This window comes from Juglans microcarpa x Juglans regia, chromosome 5S, assembly GCF_004785595.1.
Source record: "Juglans microcarpa x Juglans regia isolate MS1-56 chromosome 5S, Jm3101_v1.0, whole genome shotgun sequence".
NCBI classification, from domain to species: Eukaryota; Viridiplantae; Streptophyta; class Magnoliopsida; order Fagales; family Juglandaceae; genus Juglans; species Juglans microcarpa x Juglans regia.
The window spans coordinates 10,821,223-10,841,336 of NC_054603.1; the positions used below are offsets into that span (position 1 = coordinate 10,821,223).

Consider the following 20,114-nt stretch of genomic DNA (forward strand, 5'->3'; position numbering starts at 1 on the left):
GTCTTCACCTTCCCTCAGCTAGAATGTACATCTCTCGTGATTTAGTCTTCAATGAAAAATATTTTCCGTACGCTTTTCATTCAATGCTGGGCTATCCTTCTCCTCAACAAACTCACACACTCTTACCAGTCTCATTACCAACCACCCACAGCCCATCTTACTCTCTCTCATCTGAAAGCCCACCCACTCAACTCTCTAATGACAGCCTGACTCCAAGCCCTGTTGTTGTCTCCCCGAACTCTCCAGACTCTTCTTCGTCTTCAAGCTCTGCTTCTAAAGATTCACCTCAATCCTCCAATCAACCCCCACCACGATCTCCTATCATCACCCGTTCTAAAACAAACTTCTCTCGCCCTAAAATCTTTCCCGACAGTCAAATCTTGTATCCTCCATCTCGCCACTGTCTCAATGCTTCACTTCAAATCCCCAATGAACCACAATCGTATACCATTGCTTCTTGGTTTCCAAAATGGTGTGATGCCATGACTACAGAATTCAAGGCTCTCATCCAGAGCCAAACCTGAACACTTATTCCCCCCTCCCCTTCCTCTAACAGTGTTGGCTGCAGGCGGGTGTTTCGCACAAAGCACAGAGCCAACGACACCATTGAACGGCACAAAACGAGATTTTTTGCCAAAGGGTTTCACCAACAGGAAGGTATTGACAACTCTGAAACCTTTAGTCCTGTTGTAAAACCCAACACTATTCGGGTTGTTCTCTCCTTGGCCGTATCTCACGGTTGGCCTCGTCGCCAACTTGACATCCAAAACGCATTTTTACACGGCGATCTCAATGAGTCAGTTTATATGTCTCAACCCATAGAGTTTGTTTATCCTGAATATCCTGATTATGTTTATTGTTTGAAGAAGGCTATTTATGGCCTTAAACAAGCTCCCCGAGCTTGGTTCGCCCAACTCAGTTCTCGATTGTGTGAATTCAGTTTTACTCATTCCAAGTTCGATCCTTCTTTGTTTATTTACTCTTCTCAATCTGTTTTAATCTATGTTGATGACATTATTGTCACCAGTTCAGATCAAACACAAATTGATAGTCTTGTAACCTTTCTTGGTTCGGCTTTTCCTGTCAAAGATTTAGGGAAGTTGTCTTATTTTCTTAGACTTGAAATATCCTATTTTTCAAATAGAATTCATCTCTCTTTACGCAAGTATATTCATGATTTACTGTGTCGCACCAATATGCTCTCTACCAAAGGAGTAACATCTCCAATGGCTGCCTCAACTCATCTTTCACTATCTGATACTCCCTCATTTGCTGATCAAACACTCTATCGGAGTGTCATCAGCAGTCTCCAATATCTATCCTTGACCCGTCCTGACATCGCCTTCACTGTTAATAAAATCTGCCAATTTATGCACTGTCCAAAATACACTCACTGGCAAGTTGTAAAACGCCTCCTTCAGTATCTCAAGCAGACCATAAATTTTGGTCTCTTCCTTCACAAATCATCTAATCTTCAACTTCAAGCTTTTTTCTGATGCAAATTGGGCAGATTGTCCTGATGACCGCCGCTCTACCAGTGGTTATTGCATTTTTCTTGGTCAGAATTTAATCTCTTGGAGCTCCCGCAAGCAACGCACTGTTGCTCGCTCAAGCACGGAGGCTGAATTTAAGTCTCTAGCTAATACCACCTCTGAATTACTTTGGATCCAGTCCCTTCTTAAGGAACTCCATGTCTTCCTTTCCAAATCTCCCTTACTTTGGTTTGATAATCTTGGAGCCACCTACCTATCAGTCAATCTAGTTCTTCACTCCTGCACAAAGCATATGAAAATTGATTTCCACTTTGTTTGCGATCGAGTTGCTGCCAAATCACTTTAGGTTGCATTTCTTCCTTCCAAAGACTAGTTAGCTGACATTCTAACCAAACATCTACTGTCCTCTTGGTTTCACACACTAAGGACGAGCCTCACTATAATCGACATGCCGTTTGGCTCGCGGGGGCATATTGAACAGGTCATCTCCAGCTCACAAATGATTCAGCAAGATTCCACCAAATCAACCCATCCACTGGAAGATTCTGGAGTCACGTAGACTAGGCTGAGACTTTATCCTTGTGATTATGTTGTAAGAATCTGATTGGCTGTATTGTAATGCTCTGAAATATTCTAACAAACTCTGTAAAGCATTCGGTTACAACAGCGCACCAGCTGCTTGATCTCATGCGCCTATGTACTCTGTTAAGGCTGCAATGTGTTTATAAATACCTCATTGTACATCCATAACATTTTAATGCAAATAGAATATTTTTCCAGAAATCTATTTTCCTTCCTTTCTTCAAAATCTATCACATACTTTCTGGGATAATTTTATTTTCTAGTATCCAATAGTTTGTCCATATATTAATAGATATTCCATTCCCCACCCTCCATCTGCCGCCTTGAAATAAACCTTGCTTTGCCTCTCAAATTCCTCTCCAAGTATTGGATGGTAATATACCTAGCTTGAAATAAATAAATAAATAAAACTAGTCCAAGGAAAATACTTAGCTTTGAATACTTTGTGCAACAAAGTTGACTCTTCATTCATAATTCTCCACCCCTGTTTTGCCAACAATGCCATGCTAAAAGTCTTAAGGTCTTTGAACCCGATAACCCCTTTTACTTTAGGATCACACATATTTTTCTAGCTAACCCAATGAATTTTGTTGTTATTCTATCTTTGTCCCCACCAAAACTTTGCCATCATATTTTTGAGATCAAAGCAAAATTTCCTAGGTAACTTGAAGCCACTCAGTGTATGTTGGTATTAACATAGCTAATGCTTTGATAAGAATTTCTCTCCCCCTTGTGATAATAGATAGCATTTCCTTCCTACTTCGAAGTTTTGTCCATGCTTTGTGTTTCAAATTAGAGAAAGCATGGTTTTTTGCTCGACCAATCACAAGAGGTAGTTCCAAATATTTATCATATTGTTGAAAATTCTGAACACCCCAAAAATTCATGATTTCCTCCTGCTGCATAGTGTTAACATTCTTGCTGAAAACCATAAAAGTTTTCTCTCTGTTGATCTTCTGACCAAATGCTCTTTCATAATTCTCTAATAACTGTTGAATTCTCAGGTTCTCTTCCAAGTTTGCCTTACAAAATAAACTACTATTATCTATAAATAGTTATATGATTTATTCTTGGGGCCTTTCTACAAATTTTAATCCCTTCCATCAATTTGTCAATCTCTGTTTGTCATAAAAGAGTTATCAAACCTTCAGTACACAACAAGAATAGGTAAGTGGATAATGTATCCCCTTGTCTCAAGCCTCTAGATGGTTTTATCCATTAATCAGTATAGAAAAAGAGACAGTTTTAAAACATAACATGATCAACTTCACCCACTTATCATGAAAGTCCAACTTGTGCATTACCTATTCTAGAAAGTTCAATTCCAATCTATCATTCGCTTTGCTTATGTCAAGCTTCATAGACATATAGCCAGATTTACCAACTCTCTTTTGCCTTAACATCAGCTCATAAGCTATAAGAATATTATTAGTGACGAGTCTTCTTGGAACAAAAGCACTTTGTGAATAAGAAATAATTTTAGGGAGGATAGCTTTAAGTCTGTTTGTTGAACCTTGGAAAGCAACCTATAGATCACATTACTGAGACTTATGGTTCTATAATAAGCAACTAACTCTGGGTTTTTCTTCGTGAGAATCAAAGTAATAAAATGATGATTAATAGCATTTGAGAATTTACCACTGTTTAAAGCATTCAACACTGAGGTTACATCTTTGCCAACGATGTCCAAATATTTTTGGAAGAAAATTGGCATCATCCCATCAAGTTCAATTGCTTTAGGGTTTATTTGATGCAATGCTACATAGACTTCTTCTTCTGTGAACACCTGTGTAAGAATCTCATTCATATATGTAGTGATTCTTCCAGTAAGGCCTTCCAAGAAATCTATGTTCCCTATCAGATCTGATACAGTGAAGAGCTTACTGAAAAAATCCAGGATCACATTGTCTCTATCTTCATTTACTTTCCAATTTCCTTCTCCATCTCTGATCCCTTTTATCAAGATTTTTCTCTCTCTCTAAGAAGCTTTATTGTGAAAAAGCTTTGTGTTTAAGTCCCTTCTTCGAGCCAAAGGGCTTTGAGTCTATATGGTGATAGTTATCAAGGAAGAGGTATCGGACTTTTTAGATTTGAGACCATGTAGGTGAGTCAATAGATTGTAAAAGAGTCATCAATGAGGCCTGGCAAAGGGTTTCAAGAAACAAAGATTTAAGCATTGTAATGGAAAAAATTCAAAGATGCAGTGAGAAATTATAAGTATGGAACATAAGCAGTTTTGGAAAAATCAAGAAGAATATACAGAACTCAAGAATACAACTTCAGAAATTGCAAAACAATGACCCTCTTTGCTTAAGGATCAAAGAACACAAAGAAGCTCGAGCTGAGCTATAGAAATAGTTGGAAAGAGAAGAGATAATGTGGAGGTAGAGGTTCAAGTGATTTAAGATAGAGCCAATTAGTATATATAAAATGATAAAATCTAAGATAAAGAAGATAATTTTTATTTAAAGTACATGAAATTTGCCTTTGAACCCTTAGAGATTGGCTCAAGTGATAAAAGTCTTGGGCTGGGGGTATGCTCCTCCTAGGTTTAAGGTTCAAATTCCCTTATGTGCAAACAATATCTAAGAGCTATTGGACTAAGGGATTCCATACGAGTTAGGCCTAGGTTTTTTTTTTTTTTTTTTTTTTTTTTTTTTTTTTTTTAATAAAAAAAATCTTTTCACATATTTTCTCTAATTTAAATGGCACCTATTATTCTCACATATACTAAAAATATTATATGTGAAAATGCATAGTATCATTTTCTTTTTTTAAAAAGAAAAAAATTGGTAGAATGCAAACATGTCTTCCAATGAAACAAATTTTCGGCTTTTGGCCATGCTACAGCCACAGATGAAATCCATCAACACTTCTGCCATCTGTATGTAAACATTTTTTATTTATTTTTTGTATTTTTTTCACACATGTTTTTAAATTTCTTAAACATTTTTTTTAATTACAGAGTCATTAAAATGCACTTCATTCACATTTTTTTTTTTCTCAAATGCATGAACAACAATTTCTTAACCATTTTTCCTTCCAAATTTTGTGCCTCCTTTCTTTTCGCATATTTAGAGTTTTTACCCTTCTAGAAAATAAGAGGTAAATAAGAGAGTAGGACTTTTACAAAAGCTCAAGTTTTAGGATTCCTTCACTAAAATCTAAAAATCATTTATGTCACATTTTATACTTGAAATATTAAAAACCTATTTGCAAACTTAAAACAATATAGAAATGTCCACAAATTATTTTTTTTCTACTAATCACATTCCATACCAAAATTCATTTCACATATGCCTAACTTTTTTCCTTCTAATCAGTGCTCTATGCAAGGGCATGTGTGCCTTGCACATAACACCTCAACTAGTATGTGTGTGTATATATCTGATAATAATATAAATAGTTTGGTTAAATATTTTGAATAATATTATATATAGTTGTGGAGTACGCAAATATTATGCAGTCGTTTTGAAAAATAATGAAATCTACTATTAAAAAATTATTATTTTTTCATGTAAGTCTTATATTTATTCATTTTTTTTAAAGTAATTATACGATACTTGCATACTCATGACTGTGCCTATCATTTCTTCTCAAATGTTTTTTCTGGCAATCTAAAATTTGAAATATTATTTTTTTTCCAAAAATCACCGGATATCAATCTGAAAAATAGAAAAAATATCACCGGATAACTCTTCTCAGTACTAGTACAGGTAGTACTTTTTTTTTTTTTTTTTTCTTCTTTAGAAATTAGAATCAAATATAGCCGCTACTCTTCCCTGGTGATGACCACTGAATATCAGTGAGCCAAGCAAAATGATTCTGAGAGCTTCACCTCTCTGTGCTTCAAACTCACTTCCTTCGTTTCCCACCACTCTTCCGAGCCGTCATCTAATCGGAGCCCCAATTCGTAACCGAACCCCCACAACGTCCACAGCTTCCTACTCGTTTCGATTTCCCTTGAACCGTCTGCAAAATTTCAGACTTGCTCTCCCTACTCTGCATAGCACCGGTAAATTCAATTTCTTTTGAACAATTTCTCTTTTCTTTTTGTCTTGTTGTTGTCTTTTGTGCGGTGGGTTTACGTCTTTGTTTCGTTTGTGTTGCCTGGAAACTCGGGAGATTAGTGAATTGTGAGCTTTAGAAGAGAAGTGCTGCTTACACATAGAGAGTAGACAAAAATAAACCCACAAATTGTCGAAGTTTTATACTAATTCGGTACTGCTTTTTTTTTACTGCATTTGTTTTGGACTAAATAGTTTTGTATATGATGGCACGCATAATTTTTTGTGAATTGGCTCTGGCATGAGTTTAGTCGAACAAGTAGTTTGTGCCCGGATTGTTCACGATTCTATCAAAATTCAAAAAATATGTTTTATGTACTGTTATCCATGTCATGGATTTCTAGAATTATTAAATTTAAATTTTTTATGATTTTTGCTAATTGCATGACTGTGTAGACGGCAGAGAAGAATCGTTCTATGACTGCACCAATTTTGTATGTGTTGATTTTGTGAATTCGGTGTATTTCACTTGAGCATCTCGACTCTCAAGGGATTGTTCAAATGAGTAAATTTGATGTATAATGTGGTCATCTTGCATATGTAACCTTTTTGAAAATATCATTGAGCCATTTTTTTCCGAATGTAATTTTAGCGCGATCATGTTATTATGTGCAATTAGGCTTGAAATGCTTTACTTGGGCTATGCCTTCTCTTCTTATAAAGAAGACTTATTGATTAGCTATCAGATAAAAAAAAAAAAAATAGGCTTGAAATGCTAAAAACTTGTTTGATCAACATTATAATTCCCTGATGTGTTTGATATTCATCGTATAATGGGTTCTTTTTTATTTTCTGTTTGCCCCTTCAGCTACTCAAGAGGCAGTTGAAACCTCTAAGACTGAATTGGGATTTATTGATATTGGGTACATATCTAGTGTTCATGGACTTCAAGGAGAGATTCGGGTAAAAACAAGCACTGATTTTCCAGAATTGCGATTTTCTGAGGTATAAATTGCTTCAGAAACTTATGACGTTAACACCATTTGTTGAGGACTCTTTACTACATAGGGACTAATTATTGTTTTAATCTTAGCCTGGTAGAAGATGGTTGAAGCAACAAGTTTTGGGTCGAGAAACAATTCAAGAAGTGGAACTGGTAGAGGGAAGAGGACACCCTGGTCAGAAGAGTTGGATACTTAGATTCAGTGGGATTGACACAGTTGATCAAGTGAGCTTTACCATAGTATCTTTTTTTAAATGTTGCTTGTGTCTTAATTTATCTTTTAGATTACTCTCTCCGTGCATCTGCTTCTTTTTTTATTGAGTATGTATAAAAAGTAGCTGGACGACCTTTTTAAATGTTGCTTGTGTCTTTTTCATGGATGTCTCTTGATGAAATTTTGTCATGTGTTTGGGAAGGAGAAGGAATACAAGTTTGAGCGTTCTTCTCAGAACATGCTTGATGGTTGAGTTTTCTTTGTAGTCTTCCCTTTATGCATTTCTTCATCAACCAACTTGTTTGCTTTCAGGAATGATAAATCTATGATGGTAATTGTGGAAAGAGAAAAAGGAAAAAGAAAAGGCTACTTCAATTATTAGTGTATTCTCAGAATTACTGAATCCTTTTCAATCATTAACTTTTGTATTGTTCTTTAGTTGAGCCATACCATCAGAAAGGTGAACCATGATAACCATAGCTCTTCCCTTTCTGATGGAAAATTAGAATGTTTGTTCTGTAGTAATTACATGTTTTATCATATAAAAAGCACACCTATTGTTCTTTCCTTTTTTTTTTAAAAAAAAAAAAAATTGAAATGTGTTCAGGCTAAGCAGCTTGTTGGGTCAACTTTACTGGTGAGGGAAGATGATAGGCCGGAATTGGACGAAGGCGAATATTATACTCGTGATCTTGTTGGCGTCAGAGTTATCCTTAAGGTTTGTGATTATTATGGTGATATAATGATAGATTCCTATGGGTCAAAAACTTTGTTTGTAGTCGGGCGGTTCTATTTTTTGCCATATTGTTTACTCTTCTATGCTTCAGCTCCTTTTTTTTTTTTCTCTTGTTTGTTGGTGTGTCTTGCCTTTTTTTGGTCATCTTTTGGGAAGTTATGAATTTTTTCAAGCATCAATTGTACTTCTCCTTTCAGGAAACTGGTGAATTTGTGGGAACTGTTGCTAATGTTTACAACAATGGGGCAAGTGATCTTTTACATGTCAAGCTTGATTCATCATTAAATATACTGGATAAAACCGGAAAGCCAAGGCCAACAGAAACGGTGGTGTCTGATCACCTTGTGTGGGTACCATTTGTTGAAGCAATTGTTCCACATGTTGATATGAATAGAAGAGAAATCCAGATTACGCCTCCAAAGGGACTCCTTGAGTTAAATTTGCGCTTTGATGAGAGGTCGAAGAAAGAAAGGCGGCAGCTTGTGAGGCATACTCATTTGTACTATACTATTTGTTAATTAAAGTAGTTAGTTGATACTCATTAATAAAAATCTCTTATAAAAAAAATGGGAACTATAGATATGCCTTCTAGAATTTTTACAATGGAGGTCACTATAGTGCTATTCAATTTAGACTATTATATATATATATATATATATATTTTTTTCCCCCCCTCATATTTTCACATATTGTGTTTTTAGAGTTAATTATACTCATGTTCTGATGCAATTCAGGAATGGAAGGAGAGGAAAAAGTTCCAAAAGCGCCTCATAGCAGCAAAAAAGAAACTATGTGAAATGGAGCAACAACATGTATTTCATGGCTTTAGATCTGGGGAGAAAGCCCAAGGGAGGTTGCTTGCTGATCAAATTGTTGGTGTGAATTCCAAGTTGCTTCAACATGCGTTGCAAAATATTGAGATACCTTCCAAGAGGTGAAGTTAATAGGAACTAACTACAATTTGTTACTAGATCATTAGATTTGTTTAGGAGTTTTGAAGGATATAGAATATCTTTCAAATTTGATACGTTTTGGGAATGTATAGGAATTAGGTTGTTGTATGAGGCACTGACATCATGGTAATCGTTCTCAAACTGAGCAATGTTTTTATGGGTCTAGTTGATAATCTGTTACCAATATGATGCTTTTGATTGAATAGAGCCAGTTATCCTCTCTTGTACACATGGTTGATTCTGTTGTTTCTGTATCTTATTTGAAAATAACACATATTTCTGCTAGTTCATCCCTCTTTTGTATACATGGTTGATTCTGTTGTTTCTGTATTCTCATTTGAGAAGTATGCATATTTCTGCTAGTTCATCCTCTCTTTTGTACACTTGGTTGATTCTGTTGTTTATGTTTTCTTATTTGAAAATAATACATGTTTATGCTAGTTCATTTTGATACCCCATATTGAGTGATGAGTGTAGGTGGTGTATAGGATCCAACATTATTTGGGAGGGAGTAATTATTGCTCTTTATAATGATTTCAGTGGGGCTCAAGTTGTACCATTGACTAGTCCTTTTGGAGTACGGCCCAAATATAGCTTAGGCCTTCCCTTGGGGCATCCACATTCATCCTCTCTTTTGTGATGGTTGATTCTGTCGTTTATGTATACTTATTTGAAAATTGTACATATTTCTGCTAGTTCATTGTGGTACCCCATATTGAGTGATGAGTGTAGGTGGTGATCGCACATTGATTGGGAGGGAGAAGTTCCTGCTCTTTATAATGAATCCAATGGGTCTCCAATGGTATCATTGACTAGTCCTTTTGGAGTATGACCTAGATGTGGCTTTGGCCTTCCCTTGGGGCATTACATTCATCCTCTGTTTTGTACACATGGTTGATTCTGTTGTTTATGTATTCTTATTTGAAAATTGTACATATTTCTGCTTGTCCATTACAATTTGTGGGACCAGGAGTGTCTCCTTTGTCTGACTTCGCCAGTAGTGTTGAACCTATTACTTTTACCTGACTTTTTGAACCAGATGGAATGTAGCTGAGTTGGTCAGATCCTCAGAAACCAAGAAAACAAGTACTCTGAAAATATCAGAGGAGTGCCTCACTTCTTCTGCAAGTAAAGAGAAGCTGGGTGCGAATTGGGCTTTTCAAGAAAGGGGCCTCCATCTCATGTCTAAAGGGAAATTGGCCATTGTTTTAGTTGTGAATGAAAGTGAGGAACAAGCATGCAGCAGTGACCATGATCTTGTTGACTCTTTAAGCAACGAGACGTCACCATGTTCCCTCCTCCAGAAATCTCTTTGTGATGATCAGAGATTTGTAGAGGTGATACTCATTTTAGATTTCACTTGTTAGAGTTATTCTTAGTCAAATTTTGCAAATTGAATAATCTATAATTGATGTGGTCTTTAATGAACTATCTATGATTCATGTGATCGGGGACAAGGCCAAGGGGGGGCCTTGGCCCCCCCAAGGCTCGGACCAAAAATAAAATGCATATATTTTTTTATGAATAGAAAATTAAAAACAAATAATGCATATATATATTATAATCTTGTCTAATTTGTATACCTCCCTTAGTTTTTGATACTCTTATGCTTGTTCTTGTCCACAATCCATAATTGGCACTGGCCAATGCTCTTAAATGGATGGCCAGTTTTAAGGGGTGCCTTGCAAATTGTCAATAATATTTTAATAGATCTTTCTTATATATCATCAAATTAGAATTTGGTCTCATTTAAAATTTTGTGGTAACTACATTTTGTTTTCCTGTTTTATTTCAAGAAACTAATTCGAATATAATATATACACTAAATTATTTATCTTTTAAAGTTTTTAATTATCTGGGTGAAACGTATTTAACAAAAAACCCCCACATTCAATTATATAACTAGCTGGCTACACAGTATACAATTGCGCTACTTGAAAACTATTAAATATATGACGTTACTGCTATAAATTATTCAGTAAAATACAAAACTTAGTTTATGGTTTACATATATACAAAAAAAAAATTATAATTCCTGTATAGATCGTTTCCATAATTCAACATCTTCTCTTAATTGCAAGATATGAAAAGCTTAGATATAAAATTACTGGTATTCATGGATGAATGCAAATTTGAAATTTATGTATTTTCTTACTTTTTACTTCTTCTTCTTCTTTTTTTTTTTTTTTTTTTTTTTTATCAATTTGTTAAATGTGTTCCTACGAATTTTCAATTCAACTATTTATTACCTAAAAGTATTTGGCCCCTCCAAACTTATAATACTTGACTTTGTCCCTGCATGTGATACTTCTCATTATAGAGTTTGCTACCAATTCGTGATCACTTTAGGTCCTATCTGTTTTGTTCTTTATTGCATGTGATGGGGGACTTGTGTTATGATGTGTAGATGGTTTGCTTTTGTTCTCCAGTTTAAAATTTTAACCTTATGCTTCTGAATAAGAGGTGCAATTTTCACCATATCGATTAAATAATCGGAAGGCTGTTAATTTTTTTTTGGGTGGGGGGGATGGGTGGCAAAAGCTATTTTAAATGGGCTAATCTGCAAATAAAACTGATTGCTGGCACTGATGATCGGTGCCCTTTGCAGATAGAAGAACGTGCATCCGTGCCTGTGATTTTTATTTCCTCAGCCCGTGGAATTGAATCTTTAAGAAGGCTGTTCTCAGATAATGATTGTTTTGGCTTTGAGCCCCAAAAGGTCAGCATTTACACCATCACATTAAGAATACCTCTTCATAATAATTTGAGATGTGCTGGTTAGGAGTGAACTCAATTGTAGAAGTATCATTTTTGTGTTGACATAGGAAATTTGAATTGTCTTATAATCGTGGCAGAATATTAGCAGTTTCCATCATTATCTTTTGCTGCTTACTTTTCTCTCATATATTTTAATCCTCCTCATAGGTCTGGTATCTGGAAGAAGAGAAGCTACCAATTGTTAGCAGTTCACTGGAAGAACAGAACAGGCATAAGATATTGATGAAATCTCCATGGGAAATACTCCAATCACCTGTTGGTTCTGGTGGTGTTATTAGCTTGCTTTCATCACACAGCATTCCAGATAATCTTAGCAAAATTGGTGTGGAATACATCGAGGTCAGACATTTATTATATTGTTCAGAATTTAAGTTGTGATCAATCTGAAAGTGTTGAAGGTCCAAGCCTAGTCTGTTGTTAAGGTCTCTAGGGGATTGTGCTTGAGGGGCTCTAAGACTAATTCCCACCTTCATTTGAGTAGCTGAAGAGGGTAGTTGTCGTAGAGTGACAGTTTCTACAGGTTGCTTTTTATGGAGTAACCTTTTTTCTTTCCTGTCCTTTCCCCATCGGTTGCTGAAACATACGTAGAAATAATTTAGATTTAAAAAGAGTCACATATGCCTCTAACTTTGCTTTTAAGTTGCAGTGAAGTGTAGGGCTTTATAGGTCACTAATGCAACACAAAATGATTCTTGAGAAGAATATGCACCATTTGAAATGATGTCTCGCCCTATAATGAAACAGGCATGAGTGTGATCCATTATAAACCCATGTGGTTGTTTGAAACTACTGTGCACATTATTGTTCGTCTAATTAGGAAATATTTGAACAGTTGAGAAAATAATCTTGTCACTCTGATGAAATAATTGGTTTTTTTCTTGTCAACTCTATAACTTCGGTCATGTTGGCTGGTGACTGGCGTTATGAACTGGAAATTAATGTGGAACTTTGTGCTGTGGGGATATCAATTCACTAAGGGCTTGTGAGAGTGTTTCATCTCATCTTATTTCAATGTTACAATTTTTTCAAATTTTCATACAAAATATAATAAACAATTCAGCATTTTCAAATCTCTAAACAATAATAATAATATTAAAAAATAATATTGTAATAATAATATATTCAATTTTCAATTTTTATCTAAAATTATCTCATCTCATCTCATTATTCAAATCAGCCTTAATTAGAATGTCCTGCTCTACATGTTGCCATAATCTGAAATTCATGGCGTAGATGCATATCATACAATGTTTCTTCAACGTGGTGTGAACTCACATGTCTACGTTAGGCTACAGTTAAGCCTCGTTTGTTTTCGTAGATGAGTGAAATAAGATGAGTTGAGATAAAAGTTAAAGTTAAAAGTTGAATAAAATATTGTTAGAATATATTTTTTTAATATTATTTTTGTTTTGAGATTTGAAAAAGTTTAATTGTTTATTTTATTTTGTGTGGGAATTTAAAAAAATTGTAATGATTAGATGAGATGAGATGAGATGAAAAGTTTTATGAAAGTGAACGGCCGTCTTCCCTTAACCACATGTTCGTTCCATCGATTTATTCCTCGATGCTTTATGTTGCTGCAGGTATGCAGCACCAATCAAAGAAACCTTGGCGTGAACACGCTTCTCCTTGGGTTTCTTAGTTCGCGTGGAGCAGATCTTGGGATCCAAATACCAAGAGATGTAGAAGATTTTGAGGAAAGTTTTGACATGATTTTCTCGGTCAACTTTATGGAGAAGTTAACAAGACGGATTGATAAGCTCCAGTTCTTTGCGATGCCAAAGCCAAATTCACATGTTGAGAAGGTTGACAAAGAGTGGGTTGATGTTGTCCCCTCATCTCCTAACTCATATGAGCTTTGCTCTTCAATTTACAGTTCCCTAAATGCCTGTTCTTTTGACAAGGTTTGTGTAATGCAGGTCACAGAGTAATATAATTATCGATTACATGTACAAGCTTTTATCACTTCCATTAGGAAACGCAAATGCAAGCTCTGATATCTTTGGAAAAACAATTGAGTTAAACGTGTTTTGGTTTTAGATAAATTGATTCTGTTCATAATAAATCAGTAGCGAGGAAAACAACATGACTGTTCTAATGCGGTAAATCTTGTAGCTTTTCCATCATTCTTGTGGTAAATGTTCACCATTTTCCTGAAAGATTGATGTTCAAATTAGTAATGTCCTCAACTAAGAAGTTGGAACCCAAAATGGGTAATGGGAAAAAAAAAAAAAAAAGAAAAAAAAAAAAAGTAGAACAGAACATCAGGAACTCCTAATCCTTTGTGGCATTCAATCTGGACACCCAACATTGAATGTAAATTATGCAATGGTTTTATGTTTTTTAACTGGATGTAAGCCAAACACTCTTGATGCAAGTAATTTAAGGTCTACGTTTAGGTAGTGAGGTGATCTCAGACGATCTGTAAATAGTAATAAAAAGTAATGATAAAATATTGAATAATAGTAAAAAATAAATGAAAATTAATGATATTCAAACACAACTTAAGTCTGACGAATTGGATGAGTAATTATAAGCATTTGATTTAGAATGACGAAAGTCTTTATTAAGGAATAGAAAAGATATTAATCTTTCTATTATTTTCGAAGTCTCACACATAGGATAACATGTATTAATTCTTAAATTTAGAAGTATTAATACGCGAAACCTTCATCTTATCGTAAGATGTCACGTCATTAAAAATTATTACTTGTATAAATAATTTTAATGATATGAATTTTGTGATAAGATGAGTGTAACAAAATGATGTTTGATAAGTAATTTCCCACTTATAAAATATATAATCGAAAAAGAAAAGAAAAGAAAATAGTTGTCCCCTCCCCTTGCATAAGTAATGTATATCATGGTCAAGGGAGACCCGTAATGAACATCATCCATATGAGAGATAAAATCCAACTTTGTATATAATAATTCATCTCATCCATAAAATTCAACTTTTTTTTTTAAAATGATTATAATACGTTTACGTATTTTACGATTATATATAATACTACTAAAAAATAGACTACTTTACGGTCCAAATACGAAGCACGAATAAGCTCCAAACTACGTCTAGAGCTGGCTATCCTGATTCCCAAACAGACCCGTAAAATCTGATGCCAAATTCGCCAGCTCCAAAAACCCTAATCCGATAGCCCGTCGCTTATATATACTGGAGAAAAGCTTCATCAGTACCGTCAGCTCGGCGGCTAAGCAAACCCTGCTTCTCTGTAATCCCCTTTCCCACCCTCTCTTAGTATAGTATTACAGCGTCTGTTTACGTTAACCTGTTTCGATTCTTCAGCGTGGAAGATTTTTTTATCTTTTGTGTATGGAGTTTCGAATCTATTATTCCGATTTGTTCAATTCTGAGCTAACGAATCTTTTTCCGTGTTCGTAATTGTCTCAGAAGGTAAGAGAAAATGGCGGTGCCGTTGCTGACGAAGAAGATCGTGAAGAAGCGGGTCAAGAAGTTTAAGAGGCCCCAGAGCGACCGCAAGATCTCTGTCAAGGTAGGTGCGAAATACTCAGATCAAAGTCCCTTCTTTATTGCTATTGTTTTTGCTGGGTCATGTCCAAATTATTCCTAGGGAGTTTTTCCTTCTTTAGATTGAGTACGTATAACTATTTGATTAGGGGTGTATTGGGTGAAAATGATGATAGTTTTTGTCGCCCCAGTCTTACTTGCATCTCATGATGCAAGATGGTGATGGACGTTTTATCTGATTCTAGTAACCCTTTTTAATTAATGTTATCTTGCCTGCACTATATGGCAATATGCACAAGTATCCTTTTATATTTTTCTTACATCTCAGACAAACCTTTTATTTTTTTCTTCCCTGCTATTGTTTTTTTTAAATGGAATCACCGGGATTCGGTGATGAGTTTTGACACCAGTGTTCCATGCTTTATTTTTATGCTATGTGTTGAATCCGTTTTCAACTCACGGACCCCATGGTGTTTATGTTTATGTTATGATACTGTTTTTCATATATTATTAGAGTTTGGCGTTTAAAGTTCACGCTTATCAAAAAAATTATTAGAGTCAAGCCTTCTCACAGGCCTTGAAAAGCTCAAGGGATATGATGCTACCTTTTGACACCCAGTCTTACTTGCATCCATTGGTGCAGGCTGGTGATTTAAATTATATAATCTGATCCCTCTGTTTACATATGTTTTTTTTTTTTATCGGTTCTGTTTACATATGTTTTTAATCCTTATTTGAAACTTCTTTGGAATAAAGGTCTAATTTATGCAACGAGATATGATGATGCCTAACCATCATTTCTGCAGTTTTATGATGAATAACAACATGCACTACCATCTGATCTCTATTGCATATTTTGGATGCATTTTGTTTCTTCAATTGAATATTTGTTATTGTGAAGTATTGAATTGAATCAATTGATTTTTTTAAAATATTTTTGTTCTGGTTCTGTGGTTATTGTGAAGTATTGAATTGAATCAATTGATTTTTTTAAAATATTTTTGTTCTGGTTCTGTGAATGTATTTCTGCAATCAATGATGCAAAATTTTCATTGTTTCTGACCTATCTGTGATGATCATGTAAAATATCACCATCTTTCGGCTGAGATTGCAGTTTTTTTTATTAATAATCCTATGGTTTATTGTTATTTTATTATAAATCTGGTAAATTGATTGTTCCAAAGTAAAGCAATTGTTATTTTGCCCATGGTATCTGATGTCCAGACTTTATACATTGTTGTGGCTGGTCATTTCGTTTAAAGGGGCGTAGATTGAATTACTTACAGGTCTTGCGACACAGTGAGCCCGGGAAATTTCTCATTGGCTTCTTGTTACTATTTCCCTGTTTATATTTTTGTTTTGATATTATTAAAAACAAAGTAGAGCTCCGTTCAGTTTTGATTCAAACTTCTTTCTATCAATGATTTTGGTGGCATGCATCTTTGACAGACAAACTGGCGCAGGCCAAAGGGTATTGATTCTCGCGTGAGAAGAAAGTTTAAAGGATGCACACTGATGCCCAATGTCGGCTATGGTTCAGACAAGAAGACTCGTCATTATCTACCCAATGGCTTCAAGAAATTTGTTGTGCACAATGTCAAGGAGCTAGAGCTGCTGATGATGCACAACAGGTAGATGAAAGCTGCAGCCCTCAGTGCAACTTGCTCAGTTTTTGTGAGTTTGTGCTTATTTTTTGTGTTTTTATGCTCCAGGACGTATTGTGCTGAGATTGCACACAATGTATCCACAAGGAAGAGGAAAGAGATTGTGGAAAGAGCCGCCCAACTTGATGTTGTTGTGACCAACAAGCTTGCCAGGCTGCGCAGCCAGGAAGATGAATGAGTTTGAAACTCTTAATGTCTTGCTTGATATGTTTTTGTAGTGAGCTTTTAGCAGTATGTACTTAGAAGTTAGACATGGTTTTCATTATGGGCCTAATGTGGGTTGATTCTTTCTAGTTCATGCCATGCTAGGCTGCTAGCACACACTTTCATTTCAATACTAATGAGATTTTTACGTTATCTATTCAGCTTTTGGTGCTTTGTTTTGTTTGAAAATCTACTAGTTTATATGTTTTCGTGTTTCCGTGGAAGTATATCATTGTTACCTTCTGTTTTGTTGTGTTGGAGCTCAAATTTTCCTCCATGAAATTAAGATTGAATAGAAATTTCCAAGTACAGAAAGAAAATGTTGAGGATGCTGATTGCTGCTAGTATGGTAATTTTGTTTTTGAACTTAAATGTTTTTAACTATTTACTTAGATAATCGATCGTGGAACAAACAGTAAGGGAGGTGTGCAGTGGACTTCAACAAGGCCTCCAGATCTGATTTTTGCCGGAGGGGGAGGAGGCTTAAGACTGTTCATCTAGGTTCTGGCCTAGGAACCCCGGGTATACCCGGATTGGAACTTGAGTTTCAAGCCCAGGTCAGACCCAGGCCGGAACCTGGATGAACCCGGGTTGTAAATCTAGAACTCGGGTTGTAATTTTTTTTTTTTTTAACAATCATAATATTGTACAAACTGGGCATCTTGTGCCTTGTAAGCTGGGTGGGACGGAGAGGGCCTAAAAATCAGACTTGAGCAAATACTTTCCTTCGAGTTTGGGGTCCAAAATCAGCTCAAATTTTTTCATATTAGATAGGTGTGGCCTGACTTAGTCCAACATTTTTTGCTCGTTCTTGGGGCGGTTTCGATCAAAAGGGCGCCTGCCAGTGATGAGTTCATAAAGGAAAACACCATAGCTCTAGACATAGATTTTTTTTATGTAAGATGCCCAGTTTGTACAATATTATAAGGGAAAACACCATCCAGCAAGTCTTACATTGCAATCATTAGGGGACAAGAGCATGGATTAGAGCATTCTCAATGGTTTTTCTATTTTATTCTTTAAAATACATCGCTAAAATCTACTTTTTTTATTTTATATATTGACTTTTACAATATATTATATATTGTTTATCTATTTTTCATCTATATCATTTAAATATTTTTTTTTTATTATTTTAAATCTTTTCTCTAACTACTTTACAATGTTCTCATATCTTTTAATATTTACAATATCTTCCCATTTTCATTATCTTCTTTACCTGAAAAGTGATATCAAACCAAAAATCATTAATGATAATGGACACTGAAAAATAGTGTTAGTAAAAAGAATACTAATGTCTTTTTTTTTTCTCCACCCAATTGAAATCTTCTAAGACTTTCGCAAACGAACAAAGCCTAAGTAAGAATCACAAAGCAAATGTATACCAATTTATTCTAATCACAAAACCCAAGGACAAAAAAGACGAGAGAAAGAAACTAAAGCACACATTTGACACCCAAAAAGAGCAAACTCTGATTTTATTTCTCCACGAAATCCCGAGGTCCTGATGTCCTAAACTTTTCTCAATGTTTCAAGGCTTCTTGCCAAGAAAGAACAGCAAATAGAAACCATAAAGAGAAAGCTTTTAGTCGGAATTGATGCAGCTCGAATCGAGGATCAACAAAGATCAGTAATGAACTTTGCTCTACAGGCGCAAAGGCAACGCAAAGGAAAAGCTTGCGCCAAACAAACAACAGGGGCTAAATGAAATTATGCGAAAGTTCAGCAGTGGGGAAATAAGCATTCACAGGAAAGAGAAACGAATTAAAAATGTTTTACATGTATGAACAGTGTCTTTTAGATGTAGCGGGATCATTGTAGTAAAAGGGAAAATGAAGATGAAATACAACATCCATTGTAGCTCCTTTTTTAACAAGTTTCTTCATATTTTACAGATAACGGTATTTTACATCATTCATTGGGAATGCTATTAGAAGTGCAAAAGCTATTGCACATACAGTAAGTAAAGGGCAGTTTTCTCCAAACCCACATAAAGAATGCCACAAAGATTTTTTCAACTCGGTCGTGGATCTCTTTGCAAATTTACATGCATCCGTGGTCGTGGTTTTTTTTGCTTAAACCCATTACTTTGAAAAAGAAAAAGTGGATGAGGAGGAGGAGAATAAGACATGCTGCAGGGTTGGGGTCGACGATGAAGGAGATTGAGAGTTGGATAGCGAGAGGGATTGGGAGAGAAGAGAGAATGGATGAAATGAAAAAAAAAAAAAAAAAAATTCCTTATATATTGACCCCTATGCAGGGCGAGTGAAACCAAGGTAGGTATTGAAAGAGAAAAGTAAAAGAAATTTGTATTCTTAAATAAACCATCCTCACAAAACAAGCAATAAAATCAATTGATCCATCTAAATTTTCAATACCAAATTTTCCTAAAAAAGAATTCCCTAAAGAGAAATCTCCTGAATAGGAATAGGTACCTGAAAATAACAAGATCTCAATAAATTATGTAAGTACATGTGAATTATGAGATATAAATAAAATCATTATCGACAATATATTTTTATTTAAAGTTGCGATTGACATTATTAGAAGCAATGATGAAATTGAACCACAAACTGTCACAGAATGTCGACGTAGAAATGATTGGTCAAAATTGAAAAATACAATTAATGCAGAATTGAATTCACTTGCAAAACGTAAAATATTTGGACTTGTAGTCCAAACACTTAAAGGTGTTACACCTGTTGAATATAAGCGAATATTTATAAGAAAACGTAATTAGAAAAATAAAATCGTGAGATATAAAGCACGACTTATTGCACAAGGTTTTTTGTAGAAACCTGATATTGATTTTCAAAAAATATATTCTCTTGTAATGGATTCAATTACATTTAAATTTTTGATTAGTTTGGTAGTAATAGAAAGTTTGGATATGTATTTAATGGATGTGGTTACCGCATATTCATATGGATCACTAGATAATGATATATACATGAAAATCCCTGAATGATATAAACAGCCTGGAGCATATAATT

At 35.0% G+C, this 20,114-nt stretch overlaps 2 protein-coding genes and 4 non-coding genes across 7 annotated transcripts; all 6 read left to right on the top strand.

Annotated features, from left to right (window-relative positions):
- Window positions 1-5,826: 5,826 nt before the first annotated feature.
- LOC121267962 lies at window positions 5,827-13,772 on the top strand. Of its 2 annotated transcripts, XM_041172058.1 has the most exons (10): window positions 5,829-6,090; window positions 6,951-7,087; window positions 7,176-7,310; window positions 7,907-8,017; window positions 8,233-8,517; window positions 8,770-8,969; window positions 10,028-10,325; window positions 11,597-11,707; window positions 11,914-12,105; window positions 13,350-13,772. In XM_041172058.1, exons 1-10 carry the CDS (start codon window positions 5,895-5,897, stop codon window positions 13,695-13,697), a joined length of 2,013 nt encoding a protein of 670 aa, XP_041027992.1. In that variant the 5' UTR covers window positions 5,829-5,894; the 3' UTR covers window positions 13,698-13,772. The 2 variants fall into 2 exon arrangements, with proteins under 2 accessions (XP_041027993.1, XP_041027992.1); XM_041172059.1 differs by lacking the exon at window positions 7,907-8,017 and having other exon boundaries at window positions 5,827-6,090.
- Window positions 13,773-14,821: 1,049 nt separating this feature from the next.
- LOC121267772 (60S ribosomal protein L32-1) lies at window positions 14,822-17,282 on the top strand. Its single transcript, XM_041171827.1, has 4 exons — window positions 14,822-14,996; window positions 15,176-15,278; window positions 16,703-16,884; window positions 16,966-17,282. Exons 2-4 carry the CDS (start codon window positions 15,189-15,191, stop codon window positions 17,093-17,095), a joined length of 402 nt encoding a protein of 133 aa, XP_041027761.1. The 5' UTR covers window positions 14,822-14,996; window positions 15,176-15,188; the 3' UTR covers window positions 17,096-17,282.
- LOC121268694 lies at window positions 15,416-15,495 on the top strand. The gene has a single exon (XR_005941210.1). It is a non-coding gene; the product is annotated as a small nucleolar RNA U31b (small nucleolar RNA).
- On the top strand, window positions 15,845-15,926 carry LOC121268698. The gene has a single exon (XR_005941214.1). It is a non-coding gene; the product is annotated as a small nucleolar RNA U31b (small nucleolar RNA).
- On the top strand, window positions 16,024-16,100 carry LOC121268740. The gene has a single exon (XR_005941250.1). It is a non-coding gene; the product is annotated as a small nucleolar RNA Z195/SNORD33/SNORD32 family (small nucleolar RNA).
- Window positions 16,281-16,366, top strand: LOC121268743. The gene has a single exon (XR_005941253.1). It is a non-coding gene; the product is annotated as a small nucleolar RNA Z196/R39/R59 family (small nucleolar RNA).
- Window positions 17,283-20,114: the final 2,832 nt, after the last annotated feature.

Coding starts and splice junctions, on each gene's coding strand:
- LOC121267962 (XM_041172058.1), top strand. CDS start 5,895: ATGATTCTGAGAGCTTCACCTCTCTGTGCTTCAAACTCACTTCCTTCG. Junction 6,091..6,950: donor CCCTACTCTGCATAGCACCG/GTAAATTCAATT, acceptor TTGCCCCTTCAG/CTACTCAAGAGGCAGTTGAA. Junction 8,018..8,232: donor GCGTCAGAGTTATCCTTAAG/GTTTGTGATTAT, acceptor TTCTCCTTTCAG/GAAACTGGTGAATTTGTGGG.
- LOC121267772 (XM_041171827.1), top strand. CDS start 15,189: ATGGCGGTGCCGTTGCTGACGAAGAAGATCGTGAAGAAGCGGGTCAAG. Junction 15,279..16,702: donor ACCGCAAGATCTCTGTCAAG/GTAGGTGCGAAA, acceptor CATCTTTGACAG/ACAAACTGGCGCAGGCCAAA. Junction 16,885..16,965: donor CTGCTGATGATGCACAACAG/GTAGATGAAAGC, acceptor TTTATGCTCCAG/GACGTATTGTGCTGAGATTG.